The sequence below is a fragment of the Myotis lucifugus genome, unplaced genomic scaffold (genome assembly GCF_000147115.1).
Source record: "Myotis lucifugus unplaced genomic scaffold, Myoluc2.0 scaffold_3, whole genome shotgun sequence".
NCBI lineage: Eukaryota > Metazoa > Chordata > Mammalia > Chiroptera > Vespertilionidae > Myotis > Myotis lucifugus.
In genome coordinates, this window is record NW_005871051.1 from 18,264,042 (window position 1) to 18,283,385 (window position 19,344).

General features: G+C 48.2%; 2 protein-coding genes across 9 annotated transcripts in view; one reads left to right on the top strand and one right to left on the bottom strand.

Moving 5' to 3' along the window:
• PLCD4 (phospholipase C delta 4) overlaps positions 1–2,628 on the top strand; it is a 29,119-nt gene extending 26,491 nt beyond the window's left edge. Inside the window, exons 14-16 of the mRNA XM_023761261.1 lie at positions 482–617; positions 982–1,131; positions 1,210–2,628. Of these exons, the coding sequence (XP_023617029.1) occupies positions 482–617; positions 982–1,131; positions 1,210–1,316 (393 nt within the window). The 3' untranslated portion in view covers positions 1,317–2,628. The remainder of the gene's footprint in view (positions 1–481; positions 618–981; positions 1,132–1,209) is intronic.
• A 162-nt stretch (positions 2,629–2,790) lies between these two features.
• ZNF142 (zinc finger protein 142) lies at positions 2,791–19,335 on the bottom strand. Of its 8 annotated transcripts, XM_023761242.1 has the most exons (11): positions 19,200–19,335; positions 18,775–18,971; positions 17,479–17,792; positions 13,819–14,418; positions 12,670–12,801; positions 11,175–11,999; positions 9,286–9,463; positions 5,343–8,238; positions 4,621–4,726; positions 3,507–3,691; positions 2,791–3,405 (listed from the first exon to the last, which is right to left on the bottom strand). In XM_023761242.1, exons 3-11 carry the CDS (start codon positions 17,756–17,758, stop codon positions 3,349–3,351), a joined length of 5,259 nt encoding a protein of 1,752 aa, XP_023617010.1. In that variant the 5' UTR covers positions 17,759–17,792; positions 18,775–18,971; positions 19,200–19,335; the 3' UTR covers positions 2,791–3,348. The 8 variants fall into 8 exon arrangements, with proteins under 8 accessions (XP_023617010.1, XP_014318212.1, XP_014318224.1 ...); XM_014462726.2 differs by having other exon boundaries at positions 2,791–3,691; XM_014462738.2 differs by having other exon boundaries at positions 2,791–3,691; positions 18,771–18,971.
• Positions 19,336–19,344: the final 9 nt, after the last annotated feature.

Genomic DNA, 19,344 nt, shown 5'->3' on the forward strand with positions numbered 1-19,344 from the left:
ATCCATGAGAGAGAAACATCCATCAGCTGCCTCCTGCACACCCCCTACTGGGGATGTGCCCGCAACCAAGGTACATGCCCTTGAGGCTGACGCTCTAGCCACTGAGCCAAACTGGTCAGGGCTTGGGCAAGTTTCTTAACCTTAGTTTCCTCACCTGCAAAATAGGGGTAATACTACTAGCTACCTCACAGGGTTGTGGTGATTAGTTAAAACGAAGTGCTTACAACCATGCTTGGTGCACAGTAAATGCTATAGAAGGGGTTGCTGTCACTAACATACCTTTCAAACCTTGTTCAACTTCTACTTGGATGCATTTTAAATTGCACATAGATTACTAGAAGAAAATCTATTACCCATGGAGGATTGGCTTTGCAAACCCAAAGCTAGAGCACAAAGTCCTGCATTTCTTTCTTCCCTTAGTTTTCCCCCTTCCCCTGGGGTGAGAGCTGGAATGGGGCTGGCTGAGCAGAAACTATTGCAGGTGATCAGTGGTCAACAACTCCCCAAAGTGGACAAGACCAAAGAGGGATCCATTGTGGATCCACTGGTGAGAGTGGAGATCTTTGGTGTTCGCCCAGACACAACCCGGCAGGAGACCAGCTATGTGGAGAATAATGGTGAGACTGGGCAGTGCTGGGGGGAGGTGGGAGGAACATGACTGTTACTTTCCTAACTTCCTGCCCTTCATTCAGTATAGTCCATGTCACCACCATCCTGCTCCCACCTCCATGGGAGACAGTGTGGAACAGGACAAAGAATCAGGGCTTGGACATCTTCAGTCTGAATCCTGGCCTCTCAATTATAAGGTCTAGTAACCAGAGCAAATTGCTTACCCACTCAGAGCCTCAATTTCCTCACCTGATTGCTATGAAAATTAAGTGAAAGCACACAGGGAAAGTAACCCAGAATGCAGGTCCCCCCTAAAAGTCAACAATGTCTGTTCCTTCATTCCCTCCCACATTCATCCCTCTTCCACAACAGGATTTAATCCGTATTGGGGGCAGACACTATGCTTCCACTTGCTGGTACCTGAGCTGGCCATGCTGCGTTTTTTGGTAAAGGATTACAACTGGACATCCCGAAATGACTTTATCGGTCAGTACACCTTGCCTTGGACCTGCATGCAACAAGGTGAGTGTGTCCTTCCACCCCTGGCCAAACCCCTTACTCTGGCTGCCTTCCTAATGCTGTCCTCCTATGCCTTTCCAGGTTACCGCCATATACACCTGCTCTCCAAGGATGGCACCAGCCTCCACCCGGCATCCCTCTTCGTGCACATCTGCATGCTGGAAGCGCTGGGGGAGGTTGAATCTTAAGGTGGACACTTCATGGGAAGGGTGGGTGTACTTGCTTCAGATGGTAAGATAAACCTGGAAGGATGCTCCAGAAAGTAGAGGTGGTGGAAACCAAGCATGGTTGTGTGTTCCTAAGCATAAAGTTACCTCACCCTTCCTAACAAGCAAATCTAGGGCCTGATTTTTCACCTGCTTTCTCTTCCCTTTCTTCATTTTCACAAACTTTTGGTATCTTTCCTGCCCTTCCCTTTTGCGTACTCTATCCTGGAGTTCCTTCCTTCCTTTGCTGTAGGTTTAGTCCCTACCCAGACCTAGGACTAATCTCTCTTATCAACTCTGGCTCTAAGGCAGATTGCAACTACAAATCCAGAGGGGTTTGGGGCAAAGAAACCCAAAGAGGCATTATCCCCTCCCCAACAACTTCCTCAAAGGCCAGAGCCAAGGAAAGGAAAAACCAAGCCTCAAGCCTCCCCAAGCAAAGGCTGGGGAGAGAACTGACCCTAAGACTGTACTGTGACTCTCAAGAAAACACTGCACAGCTCTGAGTCCACACTGGTCTGCTCCTTCCTAGTCCCACCAGTGTTAATAGAGCTAGCTGCTCTCCCTAATTTGGCTTGAGTGTGATCTGTCATTATTGGGCAATAAGGGGAAGAATGAGGGTTGGGGGACATTTGGGTAGACAGAAAAACAAAAGTTTCCAGGAGTCCCTCTGCATGTACTACATAAGAATGGTACAGAAGTACAGCTTCTAGAGGTCAGGGCAAAAGGAGCAGAAAAAGGGTTATGTGATCCAAGTCCTCCTGAAAAGTTTGCCTGCAACAGTCCTGGTTTATGACTGCTGTCCCAGCACAATTATTAATAGTACCTTCTTTAATTTCCCTAGTGTGCCCTAGTTTAGATGATTAATTAGTCACTGTAAGACATTTATAGAATTCTGCATTAGAGATTTACCTCCAACCCTGCAATCATTTGCCTTTCATACTATCTTTATGCTTTAATTCTAGTGTAGTCTGAGGAATGATGTTGAATTATACCTGTTTCCATGAGGAAGCTTAGTGAGTGGCAGTCCTCCCTCTACAGCAAAGGTGGGGAACATCTGGCCCATGGTCAGTAGAAGGCCCACAAAATCATTTGGTCTGGCTCTGCCAAGGCATTAGGGGTCACTTAATTAAATGTTTGACCAAATATAGCAGGCTAGTTTTTAAGTTGATAATTTTGTATGGCCTGTGAATGATGTTATAAATAATCCAAATTGCCCTTGGCAGAAAAAAGGTTCCCCACCCTTGCTCTACAGGTAGTCAAAGTTGTTCAGAAATAGGGAGAAGAGCAAGGGCCAAGACAGACTCAAGAACAGAGAGAAGGCAGACTTGGGCCTGTTTGAGAAATCAATCACTCAGTGAGATGGAAGGAGAAAAGGAGGCAGAGGTCTAAGAGGGAATGGGGTAGATTGAGATGACAGACTGAAAATGTTAAAACAGGGACATGGACGAGTCTATAAGCTAGTAAGCATTCTATTTAACATGCTTTACAGAGCATTAGGCACAACAGCACATGCAGTTCAGTACAATTGTTTTGAGGATGCTAAATGAAAATAGGATTTGACATAGCAAGAAGCAAAGAGAAGATGGAATGGGTGAAACCAGCATCTTATAGTCAGGGACTTTGGTAGAGTAATGGTGAAGAAACAAAGACCTCACAGGTTAAAAACACAGTGGTTCTCAACACAAAAATCAATCTATAGTTCATATCTCTCTTTTATGTAGCCATCAACATCAAAGTACTATAGCCGGAGTCCCAGGAGGGTTCCAGCCAACCTGACATCCCGAAGCCAGTCCTTCCTTACTCTGAGCTTCTCAGGCTAGCTCTGGTTCCAGTCTGCACATCTTGGACCACACTTTCTTCTTGTCTGGGAGGTGGGATGGGCTCTCAGCCCTCAGGTCCAGTTGGGGGAGCAGAAAGAGCAGGAGGACTGGGATCCTCCAACTGCACATCATGCAGGTGCACCGTGGGGGTGGTGGGGTCTTTGCCCACACCTTGGTTTGGGTCAGCCTGGTCAGGGTGGTGTCTGCGCACATGCTTGACAACCTGGAACTTCTGTTTGGCTTTGTAGCTGCAGAGACGGCAGAAGAAGGGGTGGCGGTCGGTGTGGGTGAGGGCATGATGGCGCAGGCCAGCAGCCCAGCGGAAAGCACGATGGCACACGTTACACACATAGGGTTTGGCCTCGCTGTGCTTGCGGAGGTGGGTGCGCAGCAGGAAGCGTGTCTTGAAGGCCTTGCCACACTGCTCACACATGAAGGCCCGAGCTTCCCGGTGCCTGGTCTCCTGGTGCACCCGCAGGGCATCAGCTCGGTTGGTGCAGTACTCACATTCGGGACACTGATATGGCTTCAGTCCTATAGGACATGGCAAAGATAGGTAACAAATCACCACTGAAGGGGATGGAACAGGGTTCAGTGAACCATAAGAGTCACTGTGATCCTGGGACATAAAAAACTAAGCAGCAAGCTAATACCATATCTTTGGAATATTTCAGTCTTGTCTGACATTTCTGTGCCCTTCTCCCAACACAGCCCCTTGTACACAATGGATGCTCAATAAGTGCTGATAATTAACTGGACCTCTAAATAGCCACCTGATAGCAATAGATACTCAGATATGATAGGGTTTCCAAATAGGAAATTCTAACCTTTTGGTCATGGAGTAGGTACTCATGGAAGTTGGGGATGCATTTAAATACAACTCCTTGTTCAATTCAAGAAGTTGAAAAAAATGTTTAAGAGGGAAGGGGATAGAAGTGAAAGCAGCAGCATTCATAGACGCAGAGGGCCTTGAAATGCATCTGCTCAATTCCTTTACATGAGGAGATCATACCCAATAATCACAGGCATGTCACCATTAACCCTTTTCAGAGAACCTGTAGTTTGTGGACTCCATAACCAAGAGAAAAAAGGATAGGTTAAAACCTTCCCACTTTCTCCTCTTTACTCATGATAGTTCCACCAGGTCTATAGGAACCAGGAAGACCTCCCTTAGTCACTCATGTTTGAGTTGGGGGGTTCTCAACAGGAGGTGTGTGACCTGGTACCACAATCACCCAGGGAGCCTTTGAAAAGTACACATACTCAGGCTCTCAGGCTCACCTCTCTTCTGATTCTGATAAGTCTTCAGTGGATTGGGAAGCTATTCTAGCCATCTGACCCACCCACCATCCCCAAGGTGAAAACTGATGTGCAGCCTGAATCAGTAAGAACCCAATCAGGGAGGCTGGGTGTGCCAGGGAATGGGGGAACCCATTGAGCTTGTCAAAACCATGCAGACTCACCTGTGTGCTTGGTCATGTGGTACTTGAGCTGGTTGACCCACTTGCACTTGTAGCCACAGTCAGGGCACAGATACTTCCGTTCCTCCTTATGGATCCGCATATGGTACTGAAGGAGAAAAGAGCAAAGAATATGCCCAGAAAATGTGGGTACTCAAGGATAAGGAAATAGGGGAAAGAGGCAGAAAGACTGTTGGCAGACAACCCTGGTCCCTGCTCCCATCCTATCTATACTCCTGTTACCAACCAGGTTCCCCAGTCTGGCCACTTTGACACCAACCTCACCCACTGGGCCTACTCCTAGATCTGCCCAGACTCTCAGCTCTGCCACTTTATTTCCTGCATCTTTGGGTGACCTAATCTCTAATTGTCAGCTTAATAATCTGTAAAATAGGAAAAGTAACTATTATCTCATATTTTTTCAAGGATTAAAATTACATTTACCAGCATACAGTAAGTGCTCAATAAATGTTAGCTGTTATTATTATCTAGGTTATCCCCAACCTATTACATGCCTTTATCACACGACTAGCATGTATTATAGAATTTTATAACAACTCTATGAATTATTATCCCATTTTTACAGATGAGGAATCTAAGGCTTGGAGAAATTAAGGGAATTGACAAAGGTCACAAAAGTAATATTTGGTAGAGTCAGGATTAGAGAACCCAGGCAATTTAACTCCACAGACTGTACTCCTAGCCCCCTTTGTCCTTGACCTTACCTTGAGGCGAGAGGGGTCAGCACAGGCATAGGGACAGAGATGACAGTGGTAGGGCTTTTCCCCAGTATGAATGCGACTGTGCCAGGTGATCTTCTGCCGGTTCTTGGTGCTGTAAGTACAATCAGTACACTTGTAGAGCCGGGTGCCCCCATGCCCTTTCACATGGTGATCTAACACCAGCTGATGGCGGCACGTGAAGTCACAAAAGGGGCAGCGCAGAGGGGACTGGCCAGCATCCCCATCTGAGGCTGCTGCTGAAGTCTCCTCATGCTGTTCCAAGTAGTGCTTCACCAGGCCCACCCGCTCCCGCGCAGCAAAGTCACAGAGCTGGCAGCGGTGGCTGAAATGCTGCTGCCTCCGGTGCTCATCCAGTGCTGGCCGGCTAGGAAAGGCCTGCTGGCAGGCCCCACACTCAAGCCGCGGGTGCTGTTTACAGGTGTGCCCTTGCAGTCTGGCAGGACTGGAGGATAGGAACCCACAGCGGGAGCAATGCAGAGGGCCCTCAGTGGCCTCCACAGGGGAGCCCAGGGCTGGGGGGGTAGGCTCGGGATGCCGGCGCAGAGCATGCTGCTTGAGTGCTGTCTCAGAGCTGAACTGAGCCTCACACTGGGGACAGGCAAAGGCTAGGGTGCCCTGGTGGCAGCTGTTCACATGGCGAGCGATGTCGTGGCGAAGGTAGCCACTATAATCACAGAATTGGCAGAAGTGAGTGGGTGTTTTGTCGTGTACCCTCAGCCGGTGCAAGCGCAGTTTTGAGTTAGTACCAAATGTCTGAGGACAGGAACTGCAGGGGATGCGGCCAACACCTGTGTGTCGGGACTGGTGAGCCTCCAATCGGTACCGTCTAGTGGTGGAAAAGTCACAGAAAGGGCACTGATGTGGCTTCACTCCTTCGTGCTTGAGCCGCTGGTGCTGCTGCAAGCACCTGCTCTGTTTACAGACAAAGCCACAGTCGCCACACTGAAGAGGGGGGCGGGGGCCACGGGTTGGGGCCACAGTGGGGTGCCTCCGCTTCTGGTGGAGCTTCAGGGCAGCGGCAACAGGAGTGGTGAAGGAACAGAGGCCACAGTGCAACTCTCCAGATTGCGCAAGGGGGCAGCCCCTGGTCTGGTGAGTCCTCAGAGCCCGCTCCTGCTGGCAGCTAAAGGGACACGTGGGGCAGGAAAAGCGAGCCCCCTTCTGCTTTGGAACCAGAGCTGGGTCCCCATCACCAGGGCTACACTTAGTACTCCCACTGTTTAGGGGAACAGAGTCCCCAATGCTCAGTGGGGACACAATAGGCTGGGTCTGGGAGGCCCCTCGCTTTCCTGCTCCGCTCCGTACCCCCCGGCAGCCGTCAGCCACGTGGGAGGTAATGGAGGAGAGCCGAGAACAAAGGAACACGCATGAGTTGCAGTGAAACTTGCCCTGTTCAAAGTGGAACTTCTCAGGGGCCTCTGGGGATGAGGAGTTTCCTGCAGGAAGTACTGTGGAGCCAGAGAGTATGGCCAGAGACTCCTTTATTTCTTCTGGTTCCCTAGGAAGCTCAGAAGCATCTTTTGGGAGCACTACCTCTACTTCTAATGGTGCAGGTGGGGGTTTCCCACCTTCTGCAGCCTCTGAGGTGTGGGTACCAGTGGGCAGAGGATGCAGAGGGATAGGTGAATCTGTTCTGGCCAATCCCTTGTTTTTTTTGAACAAAACAGGGCACTTTTTCAACAGGTGGGTGCTAAGGCCACGCTGTTGTTTGAAATTAGCCCCACACTCAGGGCACAGCAGGGGCTCTTGGCGGCCCTGGCACCCAGTCCTGGAATGCAGACTCAGGGCCTTCTCCCGCCGGGTAATAAAAGGGCAGTGTGGGCAGCGGAAGGCCTGCCCTTCTCCCTGTATCACTACCATCTGAACCCGCCCCTCCAGTACCAGTGCCTCTGCCTGTTCTTTGTCCTGTCTCCTTAGGGCCTTGAGTAATGACTCTGACTCAGGCAACTGGGGCAGGAGCGCTGTCTCAGTGGGTGGAGTTGTCTTGAAGGTTCCCACCCAGCTGTTAGGGGATTCCTCTGAGGAAGGAGGATTTCTGGGGGGCTCAGGGACTGGCTTTTCCAGAATGGGCTCTTCTTCAGCACTCAAGCCAGAAGTGCCAGCACCTTCAAAGGTAGACAGCTCTGTCAAAGTCCCATCTGGCCCTTCCAGTCTCAGGGGCCCGAATTCCACAGGGGCTGTTTCAGCGATCTCCTCCAGAGGTGGCTCGGCCACAGGTTCCAGCTCTACTCCCAGGGCCTCTAGGTGTAGTGTGCAGCTGCCTTCATCTACCTCCGCTGAACTGGGGCTGCCAACCAGGTCATCCCCTCGGGGAAGCTCACTGTCATCCTGTCTCCCGGCACTGGCCTTCTCACTGGCCTCTGGCAGCGTATGGTCCAAGCTGGGGTCTGCCACACCCCCAGGGTTGTGGTCCTGCTCCACAGTCTGGGCTGACAGCTGGCCTGAGGACTCTGAGTCTGGTGGTGTCAGGCATTGCCTGGCCTCCTCTGGCTCCTGGCTGGCATAGCGGAGCTGCCAGACCTGGTCCCCAGGCACATAGCCATGGGCCTTGCGCTTGTGGAAGAAGAGGGTGGTGTTGCTGAAGGTGCGGTAGTCACAGAGGGCACAACGGAACTCACGGAGGCGGGTGTGTTTGCAGTTCTCATGGCTCAGCAGGGCCTGCTTGTGGCGACTCTGGTAGCTGCAGTAGCGACAGGGGTAGAGTGGGGCTGGCTTGCCAGGGTGGTGCTGGGAAGCCATGTGCTTCTGCAGCTCATACTTCCGCTTGCAAGCAAAGGCACACACCTCACACATCAGGGACTTGCCCTGGTGTCTCAGCTTGTGGCTGCTCAGCTGATCAGCCCGGTGGCAGCGATAGGAGCACTGATTGCACTGGTATCTGATGAGAAGGGGTGAAGAGGGCATTGGGGGGAGAGGAGAAGCAAAATCACAACCATAAATTAATCATAACAACTAACAGTCACTACTTACTATGGGGCAGGCTTTACACTCAGTATTGTACATATACCGTCTAAGTCAATGTTCTTTCCCACTACCCTATGAAACTGGGATCCATTTTATAAGTGAGGAGACTGAAGCATAGAAGTTATAACTTGCCTGAAGTTACAAAGTGAAGGGCAGAGACAATTTAGCTTCAGGGCTTTTGTTCTAGCCCCTACTCTATATCGGAAAGGGAAGACATGACTTCTAAGGAGCTGACATGCCCACAGATCCACAGGGCAGGCTTCTGTGTCTAGTTCCCATTCTCCCATGGAGGCATGAAAGTTAAGGAGAACCAATAAGCAGTACTGTAATATTAAAGGAAAACTGTTCCAATCATTTAAAAGTACTTGTTAATTACTGCTTTTTACAGTTATGACAACTTTCTTTCTATGCATATAAATCAAGCAACCAAATATCTGTAGCTATAGAAATGTCTGACTAGAAATATTTACATTGGATTCTGAATACAAAATGTCCCTGTGGTAGAAATCTTACTTCTTATGCCTGGTGCAGTATAATTCCCAAGTGTACTGTCTACCAGAAAAAAAACTAATAAAAAATGAAAAAGAAAAAGAAAAAAAAAGAAAGCTAAGGGGAAACTCCCCGCCAGCTGTGCCCAGAGATCAAAGGGGAAGTGATCAGGTTTGGGGCCACAGTGTAGTCTGCTTTCCCAGGACTGGTCTCTGAGAATTCAAGTGACACCTTAGTGTCTAGACCTATACTCTGGGTCTATCCTCCCTTCTCTGAGCCCAGGGACCTTTCACCATGCAGACTGGGCCACAGGCACAGAGGCGAGCTATAGGCAATGGAGCTGAGATGATAGGAGCACAGAGGGGCATTATGAGGATTCTACCGGGGCCAGAAGAGCATGGGGCCACAGCTGAATTCAAGAGGAGGCTAACTTAGCCTACGGTTCTTGGGATAGGGATGCGTACGCTCATACCTGAGGTCCCCTAAATGTTTTCGCATGTGCACACTGAGGTAGTGCTTCCACTTGGTGACATAGCCACACTCAGTGCACATGTAATCCTTGGTGTTAGAGTGGGTCAGCATGTGCTTGGATAGGTAGCTCACATCTCGGCATGTGAAGTCGCACAGCTCACACTTGTGAGGTTTCTCGCCTTATGTACGGGTAGGGTGAGAAGGGAGAGAACACAGGTCATGCACAGATCAAGTAAACAGACAGATCATTTTCCCCAGCAAGTTGTCTTGATGCCAGGCGGGAGCAAAAGCTCCACAGCCCTCTCAGACAATTCCTCCTTGGCTCCAACACCAATGAAGATGGGAAGAAAATGAAGACTGGGCTTTGCAAAACTAGCTTTAAGGTTCCTCCTGATTATACAGCTTAGCACTAACAGCCAACTGCTCCACTTAGCCCAATTCCTTTCAGTTTTGTGGAAGAGAATGAGAAAAAAATTAAGCAAAACAACATAGTGGTTAAGGAGTCCATGGTGGTTAAGGAATAACAAAGATATTAATAGTCAACATGTATATAGTGCCCACTCTGTGCCAGACACCTTTCTGAGCACTTTATAAAAATGCCTCCCCTCACTTAATCCTCATAACAGCCCTATGAGGCAGGTGCTATGACTACCCCATTTTACAGGAACAAGCTGAAGCACAGAGAAATCATAAGAGCTATTAAGTGGTGGCTCAAATCCCAGCTTACTACTACATGGCCGTGGGCAGGTCATTAAACCTCTCTAAGTCTCACTTTTCTTGTTTCCAAAAAGAGGGCAACTAAAATACTGACCTCACACGGTTGATATGAAGATTACATGAGATGTCCCCAAGTCTTCAGTGGCATCTAGTGGGAACTAGAGGGCAAACTGTCCCTGGAGTAGGTCAGGACATGGCACTAAAAAGCTGGGGGCCATATTTCTTCAGGACCCTTCATTATTATCCCTGCCTACACTCAGCCCCTTTCCCTATTGTGAAAGGCAAGCCACACAGTGCTCTGGCTGTTACTAGCTGTATGATTCTGAAACAGGCCATTTCAATTTTCAGAGTTTCTCCTCTTTATCTGCCTTCTTTACAGGATTCTTACTATGGATTGAATGAGATAATATATATATGAAAGAACGCTGTACACTATAAAGCACTATATATTTATAAGGTTTCAGAAAAGGCCTCATAAAAATGAGATTTTGTGACTAAAACATGTATCAATGGGAACAATGGCTTTGTCCCGAGCTGCCTAACAACTGTCCTCTCAAACTAAACAATCTTCAATGAGATTTTTAAATGTCTTATCAACCCACTATACTTACACAGAGATCACAAAAGCGATGTCGCTATAGCAGGAAGCCTGGTTTGGTTGTCACTCAAAGCATCAGTAATGCTGGTAACTAATTAAAAATCTGACTTGAAATATCTGCAACTTCCAAGTCACCAAATGGGCTTGTGTTTCAGTGTCACAGCTGCCAAAGCTATAACGTGTATAGACGGCTCAGACCCCTTACCCCATCTCACAGCACATCTCAAAACTTGAACAGCAAAGGAAGGTTATCTGTCCTGATCTGAGTTTTTTCATTTTAAGAGGCTGGGTGTTGACCCACCAAGGCTGACTAGGGGTGGGCAGAACTGGGCAGGGCCTTATGGGTAAAACACAACAGCACAGGCTCTGAATCAGACTGCTTGGATTCAAATCCTAGCCTGACCACTTTTCTAGCTGAGTAACACTCAGCTTAAGGCTCATAAATTCCAAATACCAGATTTATCTCTAGGAATACTAGGTCAAACAAGACAACGAATGCAAAGCCCTTCATGTGTGGGTATACCCTCATCATCGCCACCACTATTGTAAAACTGTAAGGAAGGAAGTCACCTCACCTGTATGCAGCAGCATGTGGCGGATGAGCACCCTCTTGTGGGCAGTGGCAAAGCTGCATTCGGGGCACTGGTGGATCTTCTCATGAGCATGCATCTTGCCCACATGATCCTGATAGGCCACCGGGTTGAAGGTGGCGAACGGACAGAAGGAGCAGCGCAGCTCCTCACTGCCAGGGTGGCCCTGCTTCTTGTGTTTGCGGAACAGGTGCTTGTTGGAGCAGGCGAAGTCACAGTGGGGGCAGTGGAAGGCATAGTGGCTCTTGTGGTGGGCCTCCATGGCTTCAGCTGTGGCGAAGAGCATGGGACACGAGTGGTGGCGGCACTCCACAGCTCGCATGCCATGTGTCTCCTTCAGGTGCTTCATGAAGGCCTTGCGGTCAGGCGCTGCATAGCTGCAGCCCTCCTGAAAGCAGCTAAGGGGCAGTGGCTCTGTTGCCGCTGCGGCTGTGTGGCTCTTGAGGTGCTCCTTAAGGGCCTGGCTGAGGCGGAATTCCTCCCGGCAGACAGGGCAGGCATAGGTGTCTGAGTAGAAGTTGGAAATATCCTCGTGCATGCTGGCCATATGGCGGTTGAGTGCGTTCCTCTCCACTGCACTGTAGTTGCACAGTGGGCAGCAGTGGGCCTTCTGGCCCAGCTCCCGCAGCAGATGGGTCTTGAGCTTGCTCTTACTGGTGAAGAACTTCTGGCAGTTGGGGCACTGGAGGCTGGGGTCTGGGAAGTGGAGATGTAGGTGCTCTACCAGATGGGTCCGCTTCTTAAAGCAGCGCTTGCATTCCGGACACATGTGGGTCTTGAAGAGGGACTCGGTGCCAGGAGCCACATCCCCTGTGACAAGGAGAGGAAGAGAGGGTTGAGAATTAGATTCTTCGCTAGGCCTGGGGCTGGCCAGATAATGGGAGACCCACAATTTGCCCAGACACAAACAGTATATGGCTTTTCCCTTCCTCCTTAGGAAACAAACAATAGCATCTCAAATACTGTGGTCTCAAAGAAGAGACAAGAAATGCAAGTATTTAGATAAACAGAATCACAAGAATTCAGATCTTGCTGTGGCCTGTTTGAAGTGCTTTGCCGAGCCACCCACTCACTATTCCTGAGCCTCTGTTTAGAGTTGCTCAAAAGAACAATCTAGATGGAGCATTCTTGTTCTTCCTGCCCAGGTTCATGGGAGCAGACAGAAGGATCAGCAGAGTTGGTGGGAAGGAAAATAACTCCATATGGAATGAGCAGAAGAGAAGAAGGTAAAGTATTCCAACTTCCAAACATGGGCTCATGAGTTCTAGGTTATGGGGAGCTGGTAATAATCAATTTATTCCTATATACCCGAGAGTTAACATTTATCACTTTCTCACTAGACATGCCAAAGTGGACTGTTAAGAATGAAAGCATTTGAACCAAAGCTCAGAAAACCAAACCCTAGAACCTTTCAATGCCAGGCTCCCCACAATCCATTCCTCCCTACCCCCAAGAAATTCAAACCTAATCATAGCCTTACCTTCCAATTGCTGAGCCCCCTGGCCTTTCTCCAGGGCTTTCTGGGAGTCCTTCAGGGTGCCACTCTCTTCCTCTATGTTCTCCTCTTCAGCTTCCTCTGAAGGCTGTCCCTCTCCTGTGGGCAGTTGGGGAGCTGGAGACACATAAAATTTGATGAAATCTACAGGCCAATGACAGCACTGATTGCTTATACTTCTCCTCTTACTGGCTGACAGAATCACCTCTACCCCATTTAGCATAAGGGAATCTTGGTTTTCTATAGGAAGACCAGGAGTGAATCCATCGGTAATGCTCCAGCCCAAAGTAAATCACTCCTCAGATAACACCATCCTCAGACCCCTCGAAGGTAAGAGCTTTGAGGTCACTGGAGTTGGGGTAGGGGACTGAGAGGTAGAGAATGGGTGGACTGCACTTCCCTGGCTCAGGTCCCAGGGCTAACGGCTGCTGGCTCAGTGCAGGTGAACATACCCTGATCTCTAAACTGTTCTACTGATAAACCCAACTCAGCAATTCAGGTCACTCCCTGTCCCCTCAAATCTATCCCTTCCATTCCTCAATAGAGGCAGCTTCCTTGGTAAGGCAAAGACTTAAAACTGTTTTCCAGGGGGGAAAAAAAAGGGTCTTCTCTTTGGGAGCAGAGCACAAATAAGTTTTAGCAAGCCAAATTCTCTCAGAATTTTGGCCTCTCCTGGCCTGATTTCTCTATTTCCTGATGCTCCTCTACTCAACCAATGCCCTTTTTTTTGGACACCAAGAGGAGTCCGAATCAGTGAAGCACCACCCTCCTTGAAGATTTCTCCTACCTAATCCCACTTGCTCTAAAATGGCATCAAAGGCATTCTACCAGAGGCTATGGACATTTTAACTTTTGCTCTCTGAAAGTTTTGGAATGGATCAGAAGAGAATGTTGGTTAAGTAACTTCAAGACCACAGTATAGCTGAAGCCCAATTTCACTCACTGACATAGACAAAGACTTTCTTGTATTCCATATATTCTGACTGGTCCAAGCTTTCTGGATGCCTTCTCATGTTAGTCAGTTCTGTCTTTCTGAGTCACTTACTCTGGATTCTCTTGTTTCAGACATATATCCATGGCACTAGATACACCTGCCTCTCCAGGTGGCATATTGCTGGGTCCCTGGCCTCATACCTGGCAGCAGCTCCTTGGATGAAAGATCCTTAACGGCCGACAGTTCTCCCTGTGTCCTGGCCCCATGGCTGCGTCGATGCTGCCGGAAGAGTTTGACGTTGGAGCCCATGAAGCTGCAATGGTTGCAGTGGAAAGGGTAATGGGCCTGTCGGTGCAGCTCCATGCCCTGCTGGCTCCCAAAGAGCAGGGGGCAGCCCCGGAAAGAACAGGGCACAGGAACCACTCTGTGGGTCTGCCTCAGGTGGTGCTGCAGACCCTTACGATCTTCAGCAGAGAACACACAGCCAGACTCTGGGCAGGAGAAGGTGTTGGGAGGGCCCCGGTGAATCTTGAAGTGGCTCTTCAGGGCCTGGGGTTGGGCAAACTCCTGTCTACACACAGGGCATGGCAGGGGGCTATTGGGGGTGCTCTGGCCCTGCACAGGGCCAGGGAGAGTGAGGTTGCTGGGAGACAGCTCTACAGAGCATGGGGGGCTAGAGAGGCCCTGTACAGGCTGTATAAGGGTCTCAGTGCACTGGTGCAGGGCCAGCAGAGTGGGCTCTGCGAAGCTCTGCTCACAGCGCTCACAGAAGTACAACTCCACCACCTTTACCAGGACACCTGCAGGCAGAGGACCAACAGAGAAAGGCACAGAATCAGATAGAATGAGCCTCATAGGAGTTAGTTACCAGCAGAAAATATAGGTGAATCTTTTTTTAAAAAAAAATATTTTATTGATTTTTTTACAGAGAGGAAGGGAGAGGGATAGAGAGTTAGAAACATCGATGAGAGAGAAACATCGATCAGTTGCCTCCTGCACACCCCCTTCTGGGGATGTGCACACAACCAAGGTACATGCCCTTGACCGAAATCGAACCTGGGACCCTTCAGTCCGCAGGCCAACTGCTCTATGCACTGAGCCAAACAGGTTAGGGCGGTGAATCTTTTAATATTCATGGAATGGAGGTGTTCTTTAAGACTGGTTTGCACCTGGACTGTAAGCTCTATGAGGGCAGGGACAGTCTATCTTGCACATGGGTTAGATTCCTAATATCTAGCCAACACTTGGCACAAAGTAGGCACTTAATAAATATTTGTTAAATGAATGTAACAAGCATTAATCAAATACAGAAAGCATTAAGAAAAATCAATATATTTTGCCCAAATAAAATATTAGGCTCTGGCCAGTGTGATTAGTGGTTAGAGCACTGGCCTGCTCACCGAAGGGTCACAGGTTCGATTCCTGGTCGAGGATGCGTACCTGGGTTTGCAGGTTCACTCCCCACCACCAGTCAGGCTGTGTGCAGTAGACAACTAGTCAATGTGTCTCTCCCACGTCGATGTTTCTCTCTCTCCCTCTCCCTCCCTCCCTTCCACTGCAATGAAAAGAATATCCTCTGGTGAGGATTAACAACAAAATTAGAAACTTCCAAAAACAAGAAAATGACAATATGGAGATAATGTCTGCAATATAAATGACAAAGTATTACTTCCATATTCTGTAAAGAGATTTTCCTTAGCATGGTAATTCACAAAATGGAGAACATCCTACTGAAAAAAGCCAAATCATGTTCATAATAATCACTGCCATTTCTTAAGCAGTGGGCGGGGCCTTGATAAGGAAAGGCTTACGAAATACTCTCTTGGTCCTCCAACTGCCCAATGAGCAGAGGGGCCTGGGATTCTGCAAGGTTAATGCCACCAGGTTTGTTAACGTTGGAGCCATGACTCAAGCCCAGGTTTGCCTCACATTTATTCTGGTGATCATTCTTCTCTTTATTATATTTTTGTTGAAATAAAAGTTTAGTGCAACAGTTCAAATGATACAGAGATATATATTTTTTAAAACCCACCTCACACAGTTTGGTCTATATCCTTTCAGGTCTTTCTGGGTCATTTTTCTGCAATTTGATTATTTTTTTCCTTTGCTATATATCAAATATATTTTTCTCTATGAGTACATTTAGATCTACCTCATATTTTTTTGTCCAGTTCATAAAGCTCCAGAGCATGGATAAATCAAAATGAGATTTTGCCCTCACTGATGAACATTTAGGTTGTTTCTAACCATTACAAAGAAAGCTAGCCTACACATCCTTATCCCTATATCCTTGTATGCCTGTGTGAGTCTTTCTATAGGACAGATCCTGACAAGTGGAATTACAACGTCAGAGTACACATATTTTAAATTTTGTTATGTAGATAAGTTGACCTTCAAAAGATTAGCTAATTTATACTTTCCATAATCTATAAAAGTGTCTGTCTTCCCCACAGCCTCACTAACACTAGGTATTATAAAAATGTTGAACTTTTGCCAAAATCAAGAAACAAAAATGGCATCTTAGTTATTTTTAACTGGAATTTATTTTTCTATTAGTGAGATTAAGCATCTTTATGGTTATTGACTATTTTTATTTCTTTAGTGAATTTCATGTAGATTTCTTTCTCCCTTTGTTTCTTTTTCTTATAGTGGAGCTCTTTAAATTTTAAAGATATTAACTCTTTCTCATACACTGCAAATGTTTTTTCCAGGTTTTTTAAAATATATATATATATATTTTATTGATTTTTTTACTGAGAGGAAGGGAGAGGAATAGAGAGTTAGAAACATCGATGAGAGAGAAACATCGATCAGCTGCCTCCTGCACACCCCCTACTGGGGATGCGCCCGCAACCAAGGTAAATGCCCTTGACTGGAATCGAACCCGGGACTCTTCAGTCCACAGGCCGACGCTCTATCCACTGAGCCAAACCAGTTAGGTCTCCCAGGTTTGTTTTTTATTATTTCTTTTACCACAAAGAAGTTTAGAAATATTACATGACCAAATTAGCTAATCTTTCCCAGAATTTTTTATACCCATCAAAGGAAGTTGTGACAACTATAGATGGAGGATGGCAGTTAAAAGACAGGGAAGCTGCCCTGGCCAATCTGGCTCAGTGGATAGAGCATTGGCCTGCGGACTGAAGGGTCCTGAGTTCAATTCTGGCCAAGGGCACGTGCCCAGGTTGCAGGCTCAATTCCCAGTAGGGAGTGTGCAGGAGGCAGCCAATCAATTATTCTCTTTCATCATTGATGTTTCTATCTCTCATTCCCTCTCCCTTCCTCTCTGAAATCAATAAAAATATATTTTAAAAAAACAAAACAGTGAAGTTACTTAAAAAAGTTGTAGCTGCGGGAGGAATAACAGGCAGAATCTTTCTTCCAGCATAAGTGTAAATGCTCAACTCTCAACCACATGCCTTCGATGAGTTAAGTATGTTATACACAAGAAACGGGGGGTGGGGAATACCATATTACCTCTGAGAAGCTTGGGTGGTGGAGAGACTGGGACTTTTGCCTAATCCCTGGCTGCAGTTCCTGGGAAATAGTCCCCAAGGACTATTGGAGTGAGGATTGGGCAGAGGTATCAGAAAGGTCTTCCCTTCTGGATTATTGCCTAGCATACACGATGCCCTTGCAGTGAAAGACTGCCAAGAGCTTGGTACAAGGTTGTGCACCACCTTGCCAGCCAACAATCAACATTTACCAGCTCCAAATCAAATTACATCTCTCAGTATAAGAATAGGATGCTATCTTGTGTTCTCATCCTACTTATACTACTATATACGAGGATCAAAAATAGCACAGACAAAACCTCAGGGCTGTTTGTCCCACTGGCCTGCTAGCAACTGTGTTCATACCTGGGGTCTCTCCAGGAGCACCTGAGGACAGGTTACCAGCTACTGCTTCTACAATGATCTCCATGTTCCCTGTGTCCTCTTCAGTTGTTGTGGCCTCTACCAGCAGGCAGCCTGGATCAGCAGGCAAAGGTGTGGGGTTCCCAGATGTACAGGGGCTCTGGACGGGCTCCAGGATTCCAGGGTTAGAGAGAGGTGGGGGGATCAGCATTAGCTCAGAGCACAGTCCATCCATCTCTGCAGTGTTGTTGGCTGGCTGTGAGTCCAACATAGGGTCTGTCATCACCACCAACTTGTATGCTGTGGTCTCTTAAGTGCTGATAAACCAATGAGAAAAGAAACCAAACAAAATATACTTAGATCTCTCACTTTCTTTCCAGTTAGTGTGGGTGTACAACCTATTGCCTGCCCACTTAGACATTTCCTTGCATGGCAGCATGCCACAACTAGTTAACCTAGAAGTTTTCTTTCTTTTTATTTATTTATAAAATATATTTTTATTGATTTCAGAGAGGAAGGAAGAGGGAGATGCAAACATCAATGATGAGAGAGAATCATTGATCGGCTGCCTCCTGCACGCCCCCTACTGGGGATTGAGCCCAAAACCCGGCACATGCACTTGAGTGGATTTGAACCCGGGACTCTTCAGTTCACAGGCTCTATCCACTGAGCCAAACGGGTTAGGGCTAGAAGTTTTCTTTTTGTAACAATGTCTGGAACAAAAAGTATAAAATTTATAATAGGGGCCAATATTAGGAGACAACAAGCACATTTTGGCCAATATGCTAAAGACTGCAGATTGTTTTTTGGCGCTAAATGACCTTGGTCAAATTATGAAGTGATGTAGGTCTGTTTTCCTATCTGCAACAAAATTGGGTGGGGTCAAGGGATCTCAGAGGTAACTTTCCCTTTTAACATTTTATGACCTCACTATTCCTTAGCATGGGTATATGGCCCTTCCTTCTTGGCCTGGCCCCTGCTGACCTATCCAGACTCGTCTTCCACTTCTCCCCTCAACAGATCTCTGAACCCATCACTCCAATGATGTGCCATTCCCCAGACTCACCGCATTCTCCTTTGCTTCCATACTCTCACACATGCAGGGGTCTGTCTCTGTCTTTCTCCTCCATGGACCTTCCCCATCTTTCTTGTCTGGCTAACCAACTCCTAACTATTCTTTAATAATACACACACATATCACTTCCATTATGAAGGCTTCCTGACAGATAAAGGCAGAGAGAAGGCCTCGGGAATGAATGAAACCTGGCCCATGTACTAAAGCACCCAGTTTCCACCTGCCTGTGGGCTCCGATTCACCGCGTGGATTTGGGCAGATAGTGACCTCGCTTCTCTGGGCCTCAGCTTTCTTATCTGTGAAGTGGAGGCAATGACTGTCCACCTCGTTGGGCCGGAACGGGAATCACAAGAGCCAGAGAATGGGAAGGCCGACTTGTAACCTGCAAGGCTAGGGACGTGGAATCGTCATGATGATGGCCCTGAGGAGAGGTCGCGGGTAAGCGGGCGAGGTTCAGGGCCGTGACGCGAGTGAGGCACCCGGGCGGCTATGTGATGCTCCTGGGCCCCGCTCGTCGCCGTCTCATCACCTCCTCCGGAGGGTTCTCACCTCCCAGGCCCACCCTCACCCTGGAGCACGAGGAACTTCTGCGTCCAGCCCGCTCCACCCGCACTCCCTCCTCGTTCCCGCCCCGCAGGCACTCACTCACCTCCCGGCCAGGGCCGGGCCGGCGGGAGCCGCATCTCTATGGTCGACCAGGGATCCCCTTTCCACCACCGCCTCCCGCCTAGCGGAACTCCAGGGCTTCGGGCGTACGGAGGCCGCTCTCTCTTCCCTTTTGGCGGCGGGAGGAG

Coding starts and splice junctions, on each gene's coding strand:
- ZNF142 (XM_014462726.2), bottom strand. CDS start 17,758: ATGACAGACCCTATGTTGGACTCACAGCCAGCCAACAACACTGCAGAG. Junction 14,419..17,478: donor TGCTCCTGGAGAGACCCCAG/GTATGAACACAG, acceptor CTCTGCCTGCAG/GTGTCCTGGTAAAGGTGGTG. Junction 12,802..13,818: donor ATCCAAGGAGCTGCTGCCAG/GTATGAGGCCAG, acceptor ATGTGTCTCCAG/CTCCCCAACTGCCCACAGGA.